The 19325-nt window shown below is 47.8% G+C and overlaps 1 protein-coding gene across 1 annotated transcript in view; it reads right to left on the reverse strand.

Annotated features, from left to right (window-relative positions):
* Nucleotides 1–2304: 2304 nt before the first annotated feature.
* PARP12 (poly(ADP-ribose) polymerase family member 12) overlaps nucleotides 2305–19325 on the reverse strand; it is a 40849-nt gene continuing 23828 nt past the window's right edge. Inside the window, exons 7-12 of the mRNA XM_044246703.1 lie at nucleotides 17910–18051; nucleotides 14989–15085; nucleotides 9277–9352; nucleotides 7369–7499; nucleotides 6378–6529; nucleotides 2305–3425 (exon numbers count right to left, since the gene is read on the reverse strand). Of these exons, the coding sequence (XP_044102638.1) occupies nucleotides 3100–3425; nucleotides 6378–6529; nucleotides 7369–7499; nucleotides 9277–9352; nucleotides 14989–15085; nucleotides 17910–18051 (924 nt within the window). The 3' untranslated portion in view covers nucleotides 2305–3099. The remainder of the gene's footprint in view (nucleotides 3426–6377; nucleotides 6530–7368; nucleotides 7500–9276; nucleotides 9353–14988; nucleotides 15086–17909; nucleotides 18052–19325) is intronic.

Genomic DNA, 19325 nt, shown 5'->3' on the forward strand with positions numbered 1-19325 from the left:
ACTTTATAAGGTTTTAATGCACAGAAGAGTGAGAGAGACGGAAACATAGGCATTGGACCTTCTCTTCCTTTTGATCCAAGAAACAAAACACAGAAGTGAATTTATTAAAACTATCGTGTTGCTAAGAATTTGAAATTCAACAAGGAGCTCTCAAGTTGAACCCCACATCTGCCGTCAGCCACATGTGGTCGTGGCTGCTGGTCTTCCCACATCTCTGTGCCTCCATGTACTCATCTGTAAAACAGGGCTGCTGACCTAGATCAAAGCCCCCTCCCCTGTGCACCATCTGAGCAGCGAGAAGGGGCTGAGTATCCTGTAGGTAGCATTCCGAGCAGGAGTCCGTGAGCGTGGCTACCCAGACGCTGGCCCATGTGTAGGCTGTTTCAGAACTGGCACAAGAGGTTTCCATGTATCCGTGGATGTGGATCCTGCCTCTGTCATTGGGTCCTCTCCTACTCCAGCCCAGGAGACCCCATGCTTCCCCCAAAGTCCTTCCTTGGAGAGCCCTCTTCTCACTTTCAGGCTTCCCCAGAGGCAGGAAGGCAACCTCTTCCCCCGGCGTGGTCCCAGCCCTATATGCTGCCCGGCCAGCCCCTCACGCCGCGCTCTCTGCACCCTTGCCCTCTCCACTCCTCCTCTCTGGGCCCCAGCTCCTTCAAGATGTCTGGCCATGTATGGCCACACGTTCCACTTCCTGGTGACCCATCTGTCCTTCCTGACCGGCCTGCCCGTCTCCCAGCCCCTAACCCTCTATGGCCACCACACAGCGTCATCCTGCAGAAGAGCCCAGCTGAGCACCTGACTCCCTCCTCAGAGCACAGTCTGTGTGTGGCGCCCCCAGCGCGTCAGCTCCACTGGCTTCCCTCACCTTCTCTGTCCAGGTGCTTCTCATCTTCAGACACAGCAGTGGGGCCTCCTCATCTTCTAGAATTGCTGGACTCAGCCCTTCGACTGTTTCAACCCACAATCCCGAGCTCCCCTGAAATCCCACCACCCGTGTGCGACACCAGCTACCTCGGAGCAGGAGCTGGCACAGACTGGGCCCTCCATAGGACCCTTTAGCTGAATCCCAACCAGGTCCTCATGACAAGTCAGTCACACCCCCTTGCCCTGGGTCCCACCGTAAACAGGTCACATGGACCCTGTCCCTCCCTCAAATTTCAGGTCCAAGGTTGCTTTCTGAGAGGAGAGCAAATCCAGGGCCCCTGCAGTCTTCATAGCTCAACTGCCTTTTCTGGAGCATGTGACCACCACGCACACCAGGCTTCTCCAGCCATCCGTCCCACCCACACTTCCCGGTGACCATCCCTGCTGCCCACCACTCAGCTCCCAGCAGCGAGATGGTTAATGAGCATGGGGTCACTCACATTTAAGACTTGGCTGGCAAGTATCTGACTTCATGTTTCTCCCTGACCCCCTCTGGCCCTCCACCTACACTGGAGTAGGACCAGGACTCAGTCGAAAAGCAATGAGTAAGATTTCAGGATCAGGCAGGGTATGGAGGAAATATTTTGGGGGCTCTGAAAAAATCATACCATGTAAACCCGTTGACTAGCCTGGCAGGTGGGGAACATAGTACTGCTGTTGCTACATTTTTCTGGCCAAAGAATTCAGTTCTTCTGTGCCTTGACCTGTGTAATGTTCCAAGGTACTGTCTATCCCTGTTCCAAAGATGGAAAAATTCAACAGCCTTGGATCTGAGCACTCGAGGACAGAGTGACAGAAGTGGAGGCAGCAGGCGGAGTGGACACACTATATTAGGATGGTGGGGGATGGGCAGAAAAGGTGTAGGGGAAGAGGAGGAGCCCATTACCGAGGACTGAACTCAGAGACCAACAGGGATGGCCACATCATGACACGGAGCTGCCCTGCCCATCCCTCCTCTGAGAGCCAGCCAGCGCCCAGCAGGGACTCCCATCAACTGCTGTGTGTGCGAGGCAAAACGCACCCAGCCCTCTACATCCACGACACACTCTGCTCAGGAGTCAGTCTGGGTTTTGCAGAACTTGAAGTTCACAGCGGTTGGGGGAAAGAAAAAAAAATACAAGTATATAACTTCTGTAAATTGAATGGAGATGTAGGACCATGGGGCCATGTAGTTAGGGCTCCTCTTAGGATTGTGGAAGGAGCCCCATCGAGTGAGAGGTCCTGAACCTTCAGGTTCATCAGCTTTAGCGTTAAGTCCACACACAGCCCCCAAGACCAGTACTGGGGGCTGTTCTATCCCGATACCCAGAAAAGTGTCTGTATCCAGCAGGTGCTAGATAAATAGACGCTGAAGAATGAGCTTTGGTCGCTGCCCACTTCAGATAAATATTCTTTTATTTCCATGCTCCACTGTGACATTTGTAGCTCAGGTATTCAAATCTCACAGGAACAGAAAACCCACATTCGGAGGGTGTCCAGTGTGCTCAGATGTGGGAATGGGCCTTCGTGGGCAGAGCCCCGGGAGTCCTTGGGGGCGGCCACCCATCCCTGTCACCTTCCACTGAGTGATGCAGATCCCACAGGACAAAGGGAAGCTGACGGGGCCCCAGTGATGCCACACAGTAGCCACTTGCTCTAACACTGTGACGGATGGGCCAACTCCAAGGCCAGAAGCCCGGAAGGAGAGGTGCCTGGATTAGAACCAGAGCAACAGACAGTGACGGCCTCCTGCACTGATGGCTACTGCATCATTTTGACAAAAAATTAAACAAGATGCCACTGAGACCCTGAAAAACCCCATGACTCACTGCAGAAACTTAAATTTAAAATCAATCCATAAAATAGTATCTAGAAACTCTGTGCCTGGTGCCCATCGGCCACAGAGTCAACAGAGAGTGTAAATAATAAAACTTTAACAGACTAGTAAAAGGCAGTAACGGGCCCACCTATAGTCACTTCTGGTTAGTCTACTAATGATCTACTAATGACCCCAAAAGTGGCTTAAAACTGAAAACCGTTATCAGTGAGAGATTAAGAATATAACTTCATCAGGAAGTCAACATTAAATGAACAGTTCATTAAAAGTTTTTGTTTAAAAAAAAAAAAACACCTTCCCAAATAGCTACTCCAAGGAAGCCACACCTGAAAGGCATTAAAAACATCCTCGCAGGCTCATTGCCAGCCACCAAAGAAAGACGCCAAGGAGAAGAGGGCGGAGGCACCAGTCGTGGGCTTGGTGGAGCCGGTATACTGAATCACGTACTCCGGGTAGACCTGGTGCTTCTCGAAGACCACGAAGATGGACGGATCGGACATGCTGTTCACGCAGCTGTCGTAGAATACATTGCCAAGGCCCTCCTTGGCTGGGGGACGGACGAAGGAGGCATTGCCTCGGATGAACTCCCCCACCAGCACCCGGGCCAGGAACATCGTGTGGGACTTGGTGTCAGATTTGCTGTAGTGGTGGGAGTATGCGGCATCCCGGGCAAAGTAGCTCCCTGCAAGGACACACACGGGTTCAGCTGGGGGGGGCAGGGGCGGGAGGCAGCCCGCAGCCTGGAAGAGGGTGCTTGGGGGTCCTGTCAGCCAGGCGACACCCCTGCCTCCCTCTTCTCACATTTCTCTAGCCTCTTCCCTCGTGAAGGGCATCGGGAGTCTCACTAAACTCAGACAGAAAACTCAAGTTCTGACTCGGTCCCTCAAATCCTGAAGGTTCCCCTGGGCACATCACTACTTAGCCCCCAAACCTCAGCTCCCTCACCTCTAAAATGCAGCCATCACGCCAGCCTCATAGGGTAGATGTGGAAAGGGAGCAAGATCCCATACAGGGACAACTGTAGCCATTGACAGCCCCGCAAAGAGAATTCTGAAGCTCGTCGAATGGGACCTGCACTGAAGGCTGCCACATACACATTTGGAAATAGGACCCACCACCGGCTTCCATCCATCCTGTGCCCACAACTAAACCTGATTAAGGCTGATTGATGGAGTGACAGAGTCCAAAGAGGGCTGCGGACTACAGCATCACATCATATGAGATTTTCGACTTAGCAACCGTGTCATGGTTACAGCAAAGAACATCCTTGTTCTTAGGAGGCACTCAAGGGGGAAAGGGCATGACATATGCCACTTGCAAGTGGGTCTAAAGAAATAAAGCCAATGTGGCAAAAGGTTAAAGCTGATGAATCTAGGTAAAATTTATGTAGGGGGTTTTAAAATACTATTCTTGAGGCTTCCCTGTGAGTTTAAAATTATTTCCAAATAAAGCTTGAAAATAACACAGAAAAACAGCTAACTCTCATTCTAGCTGGGATGACGCATACACCGCCCTATTTGAAGTGTTCAGATTCCCATTCCAGGGATCACGCAGGCACAGTCAGGGCCGGACTCGGGGCTGGGAAGGTACCTGCTCCCCTCCCCCCACTCCTGCTCACCATGCCCACAGCTTCCACTCCACAGGGACACAAAGCCCAGCCTGAGCAGGGCTGCTCCTGCTAGAACCTTGGGTGAGGCTCCTGGCTGCACACAGAGGACAGTAAGGGTGCCAACAGCTGGGCACCCTCCCCTAGAGGGCCAGGGGTCCATAACTCACGGAGTTTGATCCCGCTCATCAACTCACACTGGTCCCCCCATGCCCTCTATCAATTTGCTTTAAAAGGGTTTCCCAAGAACAAATACTGTGAAAATGTCTAGCTACCTAAAGCAATCTACATATTTAATGCAATCTCTATCAAAATCCCATCTTTTTTTATTTTTCAAAGAAATGGAACAAATAATCCTAAAATTTACATGGAAGCAGAAAAGACCTCGAATAGCCAAAGGAATATTGAAAAAGAAAGCCAAAGTTGGTGGCATCACAATTCCAGACTTCAAGCTCTATTACAAAACTGTCATCATCAAGACAGCACGGTACTGGCAAAAAACAGACACATAGATCGATGGAACAGAATAGAGAGCCCAGAAATAAACCTTCAACTCTATGGTCAACTAATCTTTGACAAAGCAGGAAAGACTATCCAATGGAAAAAAGACAGTCTCTTCAACAAATGGTGTTGGGAAACTTGGACAGCCACATGCAGAAAAATGAAACTGGACCATTTCCTTACACCACACACAAAAATAGACTCCAAATGGATGAAAGACCTCAGTGTAAGAAAGGAATCCATCAAAATCCTTGAGGAGAACACAGGCAGCAACCTCTTCGACCTCAGCCGCAGCAACTTCTTCCTGGGAACATCGCCAAAGGCAAGGGAAGCAAGGGCAAAAGTGAACTATTGGGACTTCATCAAGATCAAAAGCTTTTGCACAGCAAAGAAAACAGTTAACAAAACCAAAAGACAACTGACAGAATGGGAGAAGATATTTGCAAACGACATATCAGATAAAGGACTAGTGTCCAAAATCTATAAAGAGCTTAGCAAACTCAACACCCAAAAAACAAATAATTCAATCAAGAAATGGCAGAGGACATGAATAGAGATTTCTACAAAGAAGACATCCAGATGGCCAACAGACACATGAAAAAATGCTCCACATCACTCAGCATTAGGGAAATACAAATCAAAACCACAATGAAATACCACCTCACACCAGTCAGAATGGCTTAAATGAACAAGTCAGGAAATGACAGATGCTGGCAAGGATGTGGAGAAAGGGGAACCCTCCTACACTGTTGGTGGGAATGCAAGCTGGTGCAACCACTCTGGAAAACAGCATGGAGGTTCCTCAAAAAGTTGAAAATAGAGCTACCCTAGGACCCAGCAATTGCACTACTGGGTATTTACCCTAAACATACAAACGTAGTGATCCTAAGGGGCACGTGCACCCGAATGTTTATAGGAGCAATGTCCACGATAGTCGAACTACGGAAAGAACCTAGATGTCCATCAACAAATGAATGGATAAAGAAGATGTCGTACTCACACACACACACACACACACACACACACACACACACACAGTGGAATACTATGCAGCCATTAAAAGAAATGAAATCTTGCCATTTGCAACAACATGGATGGAATTAGAGGGTATTAGGCTTAGCAAAATAAGTCAGTCGGAGAAAGACAACTATCATATGATCTCCCTGATATGAGGAAGTGGAGATGCAATGTAGGGGGTTTGAGGGGTAGGAAAAGAATAAATGAAACAAGATGGGATCGGGAGGGAGACAAACCAGAAGAGATTCTTAATCTTACAAACCAAACTGAGGGTTGCTGGGGTGGGGGGTCGGGAGAGGATGGTGGGGTTATGGACATTGGGGAGGGTGAGTGCTGTGAAGTGTGTAAACCTGGTGATTCACAGACCTGTACCCCTGGGACTAATAATACATTATATGTTTATAAAAAAATTTTTCTAAAAAATACAAAAAATAAATAAATAAATAAAAGGGTTTCCCAGGCCCTGGGAAGAAAGCCAGGTTCTGCCGGTGGGGCCACTTTTGCCCTTACCCTTGCCATAGGAAGTACCATGAAGACCACAGACCCGCCAGTCGAAGTTCTGCTGGCAGATGGCATCAACGAAATTCGCACTGGTGCCGTGGAAGAGCTGCCGCTCATCGACCACCTTCCCTCCATTTCTCTTCTGCATCTGGCCTTTTTGCCTAGAATCATGAGACAGGAGGCAGAGGGTGCTTGCTGCCAAATGTAGACCACTTGACCCAAGAAAACACATTTTATTAGAAGCGTCATGAGTCCAGGCCCGTGAGACCAGGGTGAACAGCACAACCTGGGTGCAAAGCCCACAGGAAGCCTTTGGCTCCACAGCTCAAGGCCTCTTCAGCTTCTTTAACTCCTGAAGCAGACCAGACCCACTTCTTCCCCACTACCTTGCTTCCTCCGGAGCTTAGCTAGGGAAGCTGGGAAGCTGGAGGATGCTGGTCAGTGGGGGGCCGTCCCTCTCCCCCGTTATCCCGATTTCATCACTGGTCCCAGAGTACAGATGACACTGCTCCAACTCCCTCTTCTGGGGACAGGTCAGCAGGACCCCAGGCCCGCCATGGTAACCTGCTGCAGATCTCCTCCCTACAAGGACAAGTCACTGAACACCCAAGAACATGCTAGTCCTCAAGCATAAAAATGAGGCGCAGATCCCCGGCTGTCAGGACACAGCTCTATCTCCCTCTGCGTGTGGGTGGCTTACACGGACCGGTCCCGCTGATCTTCCAGCGGGGAGGCAGAAGGCACCAGCACAAGTGCTGGTTGTCACTAGGGCAGCTTGAATTCCCTCAGCTCGAGGGATGTGCCAGCACTAAGCTATAAAGATGGAGAGATGAGGAGAAAAGCAGGGACACAGTCCCTGATGCCCCCAGTACTGGGCAAGCAGTGGCCGCCATCTCAGATTGTCCCTGAAACCCAGGACACGTCTGACAAGCAGCTAGCCTCCCGTGTATGTACTAGAGGGGATGGTCAGCAGCCCAGCAAGAGTGGGCCCTTCACGTACCACTGGTAGACTTCCCAGAGGGCCAGATTCTGGACTCGCTCAATCTTCTGGACAAAGTAAAAAGGCAGCGTACGGTTGAACAGGTTCCAGACCTTTTGATACTCGTCTGATGAAGAACTGAGGGTAATCTTCTGCAGGGAGCAAACATTTTTTTTTCTCTGTTATCCTCGAAGTGTATATAGATCAGTGCCTTCCCAAGGCTGCTTATAAAATGCTAGAACTGCAAGCAAGCCCAGACAGGGATCACTACTCTCCCTTGGCCAGAGGTGTAGTCTCTCCAGCTGTGGGCTGTTTGCGGTTTGTGGTCACTTCCCTTCTGTTCACTGTGGAACCCTCCTGAAGGACAGGCACGTGATACGTCGGCACCACTTTCGGTGTCCCCAGGACATCCCCGCTCCTCCTCTGTACCCACACAGACTACATAGTCTATAGGACCAGAGCTGGTGTTAATACGCATGGAATGCGCACGTTTGGCCGAGCGGGGCAGACCCCATTAAAGCAGGTGTGTATGGCAGGAGCCCTCCTCACCACAAGTGCCAGGGAAGATGTCAGGCCGGCAGACAATACACATCAACGCAGGAGCACAAGGAGATTTGCAGGGATGGTGCCTGGCTACTGCCTCCTCCCAGCAGAGCCCACCTCTCCCTTAGCACCCTGCTCTGGGAAATAGCACCCCCTAGGGGCCAGGAGGGGCCCTGACCGAGGGCAGCTGAAGTCTGCAGTGACGATCCATCAATTCCTGCACTTTCAGCCTGCAACTAACCCGCCGCCCTGTTCCTGCTCCTGGAGGCTTGGCCGGATGATAGCCTGTTAAGGGATCCCTGGGCGATCGCTCTGTACCACGGCCTTCCCCTACGGTGAGTGCAGTCTGAATGTCCATGCATCTCCTGCAACTGAAGTTGTGACTGGTTTCCTTGCTTCCATCCCATGGGAGGACACAAACTCCTCTGCCCCAAGTAGGGAACCAGCCTGCCCCTCCCCCCAGACCAGACTGTCAAGGGCTCCCATACCTGTCATGGTCTACAGCTCAACACCACAACCAAACGCTCCACAGCACTGCCTGACCTCCCTCCTGCTCCCCAGGGGCTATGCATGCCCTCCACCCTGCCCTGGGCTCCTTCCCTATGCAGCTACATCGACCTGTATGTTCTTCCCCTACTTCTGTCTGTACAAGCATCAGCCATCACTTAGGTGCTGACCCAGTGAAACCTTCCCTATTCCCCTTCATCTGGTCGCCTGGCCCTGTGACGCTGAGTACTATCGCTCAAGCTCGCCCAGCCCTTCGCACATGTGTCTGGGCTGCTGGGGTCTGTGTGCATACTGGGGTCTGTGTGCAACTCGATAAGAGGAAGACAGACACAGAGCTGTCAGCACAGTGCTCAGCAGGACGCCAGCGTCAGAGGGCAGTCTGAGGGCCTCACGTACACAAGGCGGTAATGGACAATGGCCTGAGTACTCCATAGAACTCAGTGTAGCTCTCATCAGCTGGAAGGCCCGACATGAGCCATGTGAACTGGTGTCCCTGTCTTCTGGTATCTGGCGCCTTCCTACAGCAACTCCCCTCAACATGTCCCTCATCACACTCAAATCCTCCCCTGGTTTTTTCTTTTCTTGCTTGGTAAAACTAATACTTATTGGCTAAACAGCTGTTAAGCTCTTATTTCTGCCCTTTGAGACATTTCCAGGTCATCATCCTTCATCCACAATACAGCCTTTCCCCTTGGGGCCCCAACCATCTTCCTGGTGGTCATCCAGCCTTAAAACCCTTAAGACCTGAACCTAAAACCATACACAGCTCCTGCCTCCTGCCCCAGCCTCGCCGGACGGCTCCCTTAGTGGTGGAGTCTGCTCACTCACTGTGTCTAAGAACACCCTCCTCCGTGGCCCGAGGCAGTGTGAGTCCCATACCTTAAAGCCAGGGTCTGGCAGGGCCGAGGGGTCCCAATGGTCTGGGATGCTCTTTGGGCCTTGAAACTTGACACTGCTACAAAATGTAAACAAAAACACTGAGATTTTGTTTAGTCTTACGCAGATCTACTACTGGTGGCTGCCACTCACAGGTACCAGCGGTCTGGGGTCTCAGCATACCATTTGGTAAGAGCAGGTAGAGGTGGGGAAGCCCCTAAGCACACTATCCATGACATGGGAGCACATCTATCTTTGCCCACGCGGCCAAACCCCAAAATGTCAGGCACGAGGGATCCATTTCTCACCTGTATCTCAACGCTTGCATGGAAGGCAGAGAGTAACTGATCAAAGGAGCACATACAAACTTTCATCCACAATTTAAAAATTCAAAGAGCTCTTTTTTCAAGCGGCCTCAATGAGGTGTAACTGGCATACAAAAACATTTTTTAAAAAACAGAAAATGTATGTCACAACTCATTTGGCAGGACTGCCTGGCTGGCTGTCGGTTGAGCATCCCCCTTGATTTCAGCTCAGGTCGGGAGACGGAGCCCTGTGTCAGGCTCCACACTCAGTAGGGAGTCTGCTTTCCCCCTGCTGCCCAACACTTGGGCTCACACTCTCTCTCAAATTAAAAAAAAAAAAAAAAATCCTCCTCTGACAGTAGAAAGTTGACTAAAACTGCTAGGAGGCTATTTGTGGTCTGTAAATATCCTATTTAAAGGGACTAAGCTTATTTCATACAGCTGCAATATTAGCATGTTTAATTACAGGTTTCACATAACATAAGCACCTTATCATCTTTCCAAAAAATAAAAATAAACAAAGACTGAGTTCTAAAAGACATGTGACCCAACAGGTCTAGGAACAGGAACTATGTCACTGTAATAGCAAATCCTTCTGATTCCGTTTCAGAATGATCTGTTCTTTCTACAATAGATCTACCTTCTGTTTCCACTGGCATGAAATGTGTACCTTCATCCTAAGCCTCAAAGAACTCCCACAAATAACTCTCCTAGGAAAACAGCACAGTTTAAAATAACTAACCAAGGTCCCATAAGCAAAAATTAGCCAGAAACAGACCGTGGAGACTGAAGATGCTGAAATTATGAGGCAAGATTATAAGATTATAACAGAACAATTATTTTTTTCTGTGTTTAAAGAAATAAAAGAAAAACTTTAAAAATATATGCAAGGAACTGAACTATAAAAAGATGTGGAGGGTTTTAAAAAGAACGAAAAGAACTTCTGGAAGGGAAAGACACTCCTTGCTAGGCGAAGTTCCAAGGACAGCCTTGTGAGCAAGGGAGACCGCCTGAGGAGAGGGAGTAAGCTGAACAAAAAAGGAAGGGCGGTTAGCCAGCAGGAGGAGATGAGAGATACGGAGGAGAAGCGGGGATAAGGAGAAGAGAGAGAGAAGGCCTGGATCTGGTCAGAACCCAACCAAAGCTCTGAAAAGAGAGGAGAGGAAAGGCTGACGGCTATTTTAAGGAGAACAAAGGAGAGGTCTAAAAAGCCCCAAGAATCTCCAAAAGGATAAATAAGAGCACATGCCCTGCCACACCAGCGTGAGAGCACGGAACAGCAAGACCAACACAATCTGAAAAGCAGTCAGAGGAAGAGAAGAGGGAGTCTGGAAAAGGAGCTCTGCTTAGACCAACAACCAATTTTGCAACAGCAGCAATGGAAACCAGGTGACAGTGGAATGAACTCTTCCGTGTTCCAGGAGAAAATCACCACACCCCAAAACGCTAGAGCCAGTGAAAATATCTTTCAAGACTGGTGGCAAAATGAAGATGTAGTTAGGCAAACAAAAATACAATTTTCCAACAGATCTTCATCTAAGAAAATTTGAAAAGACAAAGCAGTAAAACATAAGTAAATCTAATGAAACATTCATTGTATAAAGTAACAATACTCATGAAGTTAAAAAACAAGAGAGGAAATTAATGGAATAAGGTATTTGAAAGTTCTTACATTAGTCGATAGGAAGACAAAGATACTGACCAACTCATACCTAAGAACACGTTATAATTTCTAGTGTGGCCATTAAAAAAGTAAAGTAGGGGCGCCTGGGTGGCTCAGTGGGTTAAAGCCTCTGCCTTTGGCTCAGGTCATGATCCCAGAGTCCTGGGATTGAGCCCCATGTCCAGCTCCCAGCTCGGCTCGGCAAGGAGCCTGCTTCCTCCTCTCTCTCTCTCTCTCTCCTGCCTGCCTCTCTCTCTCTCTCTCTCTCTGCCTGCCACTCTACCTACTTGTGATCTTTGTCTGTCAAATAAATAAAATCTTTTAAAAAATAAAAATAAAGTAATATAGTACATAACTTCCAAACTAATAAGAGGGGAAAAAATGAAATGACCAAAAATATCCATAAGGCAGCAAGAAAAGAAAAAATAGGACTCAATCACATGAATAAAACATTTTTATGCAGGATATAAGGACAGTAAGGAACTAAACCAGAGAGCCGATGTGTAAATGCCATTTCAAACTTCACATCAAACTGTGGTATTAAAACTCTGGAATGTGGAGATCATATTCTGTGACCCTGTCATTCGTGTAAACAGAGAAGTTGTTTCTGAAAGCAACCCACTCTAGGAGTCCCAGCTGGCCAAAGAGGCGGGAGCAGACTTGCTTACTAGAGTTCCAACAGCTGGCAGCCGTCACTTGGGTTCTCAGGAAGAGCCACAGGCTTCACTGCGTGACTCTCAGGTTATGCACTAGGAAGATCCTGCCTGAATTGGGCATATCTTAGTCTGAATCTGACCAAAATGATCGCTTTTATTTCTGATGTGTGGTGTCTGTGGCCCTCTAAAGACCACGTAGTGATAACAAAAAACATCCAGTCTCAGAAAGGTGAAAGATTTTTCCAAACTGTATCTAAGGTAGGCTTTGATTAGGGGAAAAATAAAAAATAACTTCCAGAAGTAGAAGCGGCCACAGTTAACTAAACTCTAAATCCAGAAGCAATACACAGGAGAGATGGATCCATTTTACTAAAAAATAAACATTTCTGCCTGGGTACAATACTTTATAAACAAAGCTGGCAACTAAGAAATCAAGAGAAAAGGTTTGTGATTTGTATAAGAAACTGAGTGCTAATCTCCCCAGTAGCTAAAAGGCTCTTACCGTATCAAAAACAAACAAACAAACACCAAAAGGCTGACAAAAAATTGAACAAAAACACAAACTCCCCACAGAAAAAGAAAGGCAAATGGCTGTTAGAGTTAGCAAAAAAACTTTAAACTTCACTCATAAGAGAACGCAAATTAAAATACACTGAAACACCCTTTGCCACACAAGAAAACAGCAAAAGTCCAAGAGCTTGATGACTCACTGGTTGCCAAGGCCAAGGCAGTACCTCAAGCACCTCGAGGCCAAGTGTATAATGGTTCAACCCCATTAAGAGGAATTTGCATTTACCTTCCAGAACATTAACCTTCCTGAACATGAAACCTCACGTACACCAGATCATCCACCATAGTGTTACCCTTGTAACAACAAAAGATCTGAAACAATGCAAAAACATCCCTCCAAAGGGGACAGATTAAATAAATTAGGGTATGCACAAGTGATGGAGAGCCACGAAGACAGATTTCAGAAGACTTCAGTGTCCTGAAAGGGAAAAGAAAAGGTACAGAACAGTACATACAGAATGCTGCCTCTAGTTTGGTGCAAGAAAAGTGAAATCAGAAAATACTTTTCTCTATACACATTTGCTCATTTTTGCAGAAAGAAAGATAATAAAGATAAATCAGAAATGTATGCAAATGGCGACTCACTGTGGAAACGCTGGAGACAACAGGAAGACACTGACTACTGAGTATACCCTTTTCTTGGACTGATAATACCTTTTCTCTCTAGTTTGTATCAAACTCTTCTTTAAATGACCATGGTCCACAAATACAACTACTGAGGTCCATCTGCAAGACCCCAGAAGAGCCAGCAGAGAAAAACTATTTGGTTCACCATGAAACAGAAATAAGCCCGGTTTCTCTGGTTAAAGGAAGGTGCAGCTGGCTGAGGACAACACTGGCTGAAGTCCCAGCTTGGGCTGTGCCACAGCCCATGTACCAGGTGCTGTGGTACCTGCTGCCATCCAGCCACTCTCCTGCAGGTGGCCATGTGGATTGGAGAGAAAGAACCCTTCTCCCAGCTCTAATCCCAGGACATCTGCACCCAGCCTAAAACTACTGGTTCAGTGGGGGTCTGGGTAGAGCCAAGCTCTTAAATATGCCCCATCAGCTGCAGGAGGGCCCTCTCCTGCTCCTAAATGCTTAGAAGGCCCTAGTGGCTTCTGGAACTCAAAAGGGAACCCGCCCCGAGGAAGAAGAGACTAAGCGGCCGCTGAGAGACCAGCGGCTGCAGCCATTTTCAGGTTTTTGGTATCCCATGATATGCAAGTACATAAAACCATGAAACACATGGTTTTCTTATTGGTATATAATTCCATTATTTTTCTATCACTTCAACATCTTCAAACACTCAGATCTATGATTCAACTATTCAACTGAAAAATACAAACTGATGAGCCAGCTAACCGGCTTGCAGAGCACAATAAGCAGCCTGTAATTCTGAATCACAAATCTTCTACCCAAAAGATGACACTGTGGCCCCAAGCCTTTCCCAGCCTCTGGCACACGGACACCAGCAGTCACACTGCCACAGGTGATGGCACCGAAGCTGGCATTCACATGTGATGCGACTGGAGAACAAAAAGCCACGTGCTTTGTCAGAAGCCAATACCCCACCTCACTACCAATAACAAAATCAGACTCCAAAAACAAACAGAAAAACCCTAAGAGCTACTAAAAAGATCCCTTCCAAGTTAAAAAACAAAATATACAATCACTTGAAGATGGAGACAGACAGAAATTATGAGAAGTGAGATTATTACTCTTCCCTAACCATTCTCTAAATTAGTCTAAAGTCAGGAGTAAGTTTTTTGGTTTCTGGAAAAATCTGCACAAGAATACCCTACGAATCAGGAACACCACTCGCACACTTAGAGTTAAAATATCTAATTATATGGCATGCGCCTAGGTGGCTCAGTCGGTTAAGTGTCCTACTCTTGATTTCAGCTTAGGTCACGGTCTCAGGGTTGTGGGATCAAGCCCCACATTGGGCTCTGTGCTCAGCGCGGAGTCGACCTGAGATTCTCTCCCTCTGCCCTTCCCCACCTCTGCGTGCACCCATGCATGCGCGTGCATACACACTCTCTCTCTCTCTCAAATAAATCAATCTTTCTTTTAAAAAAATCTAATTATACAATTTTTTCCAGTGTCTTAGGTCTTTTTTTCCCTTTATTTCATGTTGTACTTCGTTTGGCACCTTAATGCTTTATTAACTAAAAGTTAATTAGTCTACCACACAATTAGAAAAATACTCTGACATATTTCTATACACCTGAATTTTATTTATCATCATATAATCCATGCTAATACTTCTCTCTCTGAAATGTGCTAAGTGTATCCTGGTTTTCCAGTTTCATGAATTCTCAGACCTTTTCTGGAACATGGATATTAATACCAGCACTATAGTATTAAGTGAAGGAAAGTACGAAGGTCCTGCCTGGGGGGCGGGCCTGGGCACTCAGAGACAGAGCACTGGCACATTCAGTGACACAAGCCAACACACCCTCTTACTGCATTATGCCAGCCCGGGGAGGCTTCCTGGACGTGCAGCAGAGCACGGCCCCCCAGTTCTCATGCCACCTACCAGGCTTGCTTCACCTTCACCTCCTGCGGGGACACGTATCTGGGTCGCCGGCAAACCTTTCTGACTGTGCCATAGACCAGGTTTTTCTGAACAAACACTGAAGAAGAAGAAAAAAAACACCAAATGCATATATATACACACACATAGAATGGCAATGTTTTATAAATACAAACTAAATGGTTTGGAAAACTAATCCTAATGTGTAAAGCCTAGAGTCAGTCTGTTAAAAAACAAGGCAATTTTCACATTTCAAATATTCATAAAAGAAAATAGGTATCCTTAGGAGACTGGGTTTAATGAACACATGAATGATGAGTAATTGACATATCAATTATACATGAGCACTTTTATATTGTTCCTTCCAATCTTGTTTAAACCATTATTTTGCTTAGCAATTTTTCCCAACTTGGATATTAAAAAAGCTTCAGCCCAGCCTGAGACCAAATTACCACATTTTGAGCCAGGGGGATTTAGAGTTAATACACTAATTTTACTCTTATAACTTTTTTTAATTTGACTAAACTGACTCCACAGCAGTATTTCTCAACCTTTTTAAACCTGTACCATCTTTAATAAACAAAATCCTTGCCCACCACCCACCCCCATGATCCTCAGGTTCATCCTGAGGGGATGAAGGAGACACTGATCTTCAAGTTGAAAAATCACAAACACCTATGAGCTAGATTACATGTCGCTTGCCACCAGGAAAACCCTGTCACATCTTACTTTCTGCACTTAAGAGTACAAAACCAGTTTTTTCTTTTTCATTTAAAAAACCATTTTAACATTAATTTGTAGGTGTCTGTAACTTATGTTACTGCATTTGAGCACACACTGTCTGGTCACTGAGGTGGAAGTCCCTCATGCTGTCGCCCAGGTGGTCATCAAGATCAGAACTCGCAGGGGTCCCCCACCTTCTAATCAGGAGCCCAGGCACCAGACATGGCTACCACAAGCCCTACTGTTGTCCACCCCTCACCTCCCATCAATACTTAGCACACTTACTTGGGTTTTTATTGGCCTCTTGACTGACATCATCGTAAGTCTCAAATGGTCTTTCACTGGTAAAACTACTCAAGACATGCAGAATAACTATATTTGAGACCCACTCCCTACCCTTCTGTGGATGGGAAAAAGTGAGTTTTTTCCTTTGTTACCCCTACAAGGAATACACTAGGCTAAGTCCCTAAACAAGCGTGACCTTGGGGATTCTGCCCATCTGATCGTAGCTAATAGATATCACAGTTCTCCCTCTGGAATCTGGGCACTGGCAGTGGCCTTGAGCAAAGCTTGTGACAAGAGTCCCTAAAATGACAGCACTAGTCTTCCTCAATCCTACAGAACCAATCATTGGACCTGTTGTGTGTGTTTCTTAACTGTACTTGTTTCCTAGTAATATTTCGTTCATAAACATGTCTGGCTGACTTGGGTCTGAGACTTGATTTCACAACACCTTGCTGTGAGACGGGAACCTAACTCCCCTCAAACTACTTCTGTTGCTGCTGTGATCCACCACCAACAAAACAAATTGTGCCTATCCACGTGAGACTGGGTCAGTGTGGCATGAACACACTTTTTCCTGCAGTTTACAGAAAACCGCATGTGTGTGCTCTTTTCCACCCTTACCCTGATTCTCGGTTCTGTCCCCTGGGGATTCCGCAGCCCAGGCTGAGAATGGTAAAGGTCGCATCTGACATTTCTGGCTCTGACATTTTCCAGATACTTAAAAGGAGAGTTTCAAACAGTTGCCAGCGGCCTTCAGATGGGTGCTAGTTGCAAGGACTTGATCCTCATGTAACTCACTGCCCCTTTCGTGCATTTGTATCAGACTGTGGACCAGAAACCAGACTTGACCTACGGCTGCTGGTCCCCAGCAGATGCTGAGGCCAGGTGAGCCGCTCTCCCTGCAGAGAACACACTTCTGTGTTCTCTGCAAGGGCACACACTGAGGGGCAGCGGTTCCACCCTCACCAAGAAAACAAGCACTACAAAACCACAGCGAGCAGGTTGCGTGGTTTTAGGATAATTCAGTGCACGCACTGATAATTCAGGATAATTCAGTGCACGCACTCTGCTGCCCTCCATATAGTAGAAGGTCCACAAAACAGAAAAAACAGCAAATTGTATTTAAAGGAAGTCCCAGTAAATTCCCTCAAAAGGTGCTGAACATTCAGAAGGACTCAGAATTTAAAAGGTAAGGCAACACTGAGTTAAATAGAGCTGGGCTGATAAAACCATGAGGAAATGTCTTAAGAGAAGCCACAGAAAAAACTAAAATGAAAAAAAAAATCCTCCAAAATCAGTCACTACATGAACTGGCCAAAGGGTATTTGGCCTGTTTCTGTCTGTCTGCAAAGGCAGCCAGGACGAGTCACTTAAAGTTCAGTGTCAGGACACTATGGGCGCAGGACAATCCGCTTCCAGTAACTTTTAAGGAAAGTGCACGTCTAGCATTGCTCAGTCTGCAGCCCACCTGAGCCGCAGGTGCTGAGAGGATGATGGGGAGCCACCAGGCCGGGGAGGACAGGGCCCAGCGCAGAGCAGAATGGCTGACACCAGCCAGGGACCAAGGTTAACCCTGGGACCACAGAGCCTCGTCCATGGCCTACAGGACCACCAGCACTGCACAAAAGCGGCCCCTGCCTGTTCTCCGCACTTCGGGCTCACGTCCTTCCTCAGGCTCCTCTCCCTTCACCTCCCTCTCCCCGGCAGCTGTTCCTCCACCTGCCCCGGGGCTGCCACCATCTGTCACAGGCCTGACTCCCCTTCCACATGGACAGCACTTCAGGAGCAGGGACCCCCTCTCCTTTTCTTTCCTGGCCCTCAGTGTATACATGGAACTTCTCCAGGGTAAAGGAGGGAAAGGCTGGGCCAACAGGTGGCCAAACCCTGCTGGGTGAAGGCAACAGGTCAAGACGTACCTTTGAAGTCTAACTCGTATTTGTGCTTTCCGGCCTGGAACTTCAGGACGGCTGCCTGGGCGTCAGAGCCCGGGGCACAGTACGCCAGGTAGGCCTTCTCCAAATCGCTGCTGCTGACAGTGGTCACGGGGTGCTCCAAGCCCTACAGGGAAAGCCAGACAGATACTCCATGAAGGCAAAAAGCTACGATGATGAAGAAAGCTGCTGGGCGCGATCCACACCACACTGCAGACATGCCTGCGGTGGGTATCTGTGTCATGGGGGAGGCAGGGAAGTGGGGATAGAGAAGCCAGCAAGCAGGGGTGTGGCAGGAGAGGGAGACACAGCATAGAAGCCAACACGAATGCCTCCTAAAAGCTGCCTGGGAAAATAGTAAATGCAGGTCCTGCTAAGCAGGTAAGTGGACGGCTGCGACAGAAGACAGCAGCTGTCAATTTACTCCTAATGGATGACACAACCATTTGAATGAGGGTGAACGTCAACACTGAATTCTTCGATCCACTTGGAGGGATGGGCTGAGCATGGCTGCCTCTTCTCTGCCCGTTCTTGCACCCTTCAGAGCTTAGTCCCTCTCTGTGTTCTTTCCTGAGCCCACGGAACCTCTCTATCAAAATGCATTACCCATTTTGATCCCACACCTTCTCTCCAATTACCTATAGGACATCTAAGATTTGGGGATGGACTGAGTTTGAATTTTGGCCCCTCTGAACTTCAGTGATCTCAACAGGACAGAAACAGGAACAAACTTAAGTCACGTCCCTAACACGAGACAAGAGTGCTGTCCCATCCTCAACAGGCTGGAAGAATCATTAAAAGAAGGCCTGCAGAGCACACAGCACAGTGCCTGGAACCAAATGCAAAGGTGCCACAGAAATATTGGGCCGGTTTCTAGATATGCCCGTCTGAAGTTTGAAGAGGAATCTGGTCTGGAGACAGAGGTGCAGAGATCACTTAAGGTGGCCACTAATGTCAGAAGAACATCAGGCATGGGCTGAACCCTGGGGACCCTCCCCACAAAATTCATGAAGGGGAGCAGAAAGAAACAGCCCATGAAGGAGACAGAGGAGGAACAAGGCATCCAGGAGACTGAGGAGGGAGTGGGCCAAGGCTGGAAATGCCACCAGATTTGGCACCTGGGCCCTTGACCATTTGCAGTGTCCACAGCACTGTGAGGGCTGTGCCTGGCAGTGTTCCACCTCCTGCCTTTGGCTCAGGTCATGATCCTGGAGTTGAATCCCGCTTTAGGCAGGGAGTCTTCTTCTCCCTCTGACCTTCCCCTTCTTGTGCTCCGCACGCTCTCTCTCTCCCTCTCTCATTCTCTCTCAAATAAATAAATAAAATCTTTTTTTAAAAAAGTGACTAGATGAACAAGTAACAGGAACAGAAGTCAGATCCTGGCAAGTAGGGGAATAAACG

This window comes from Neovison vison, chromosome 4 (assembly GCF_020171115.1).
Source record: "Neovison vison isolate M4711 chromosome 4, ASM_NN_V1, whole genome shotgun sequence".
NCBI lineage: Eukaryota > Metazoa > Chordata > Mammalia > Carnivora > Mustelidae > Neogale > Neogale vison.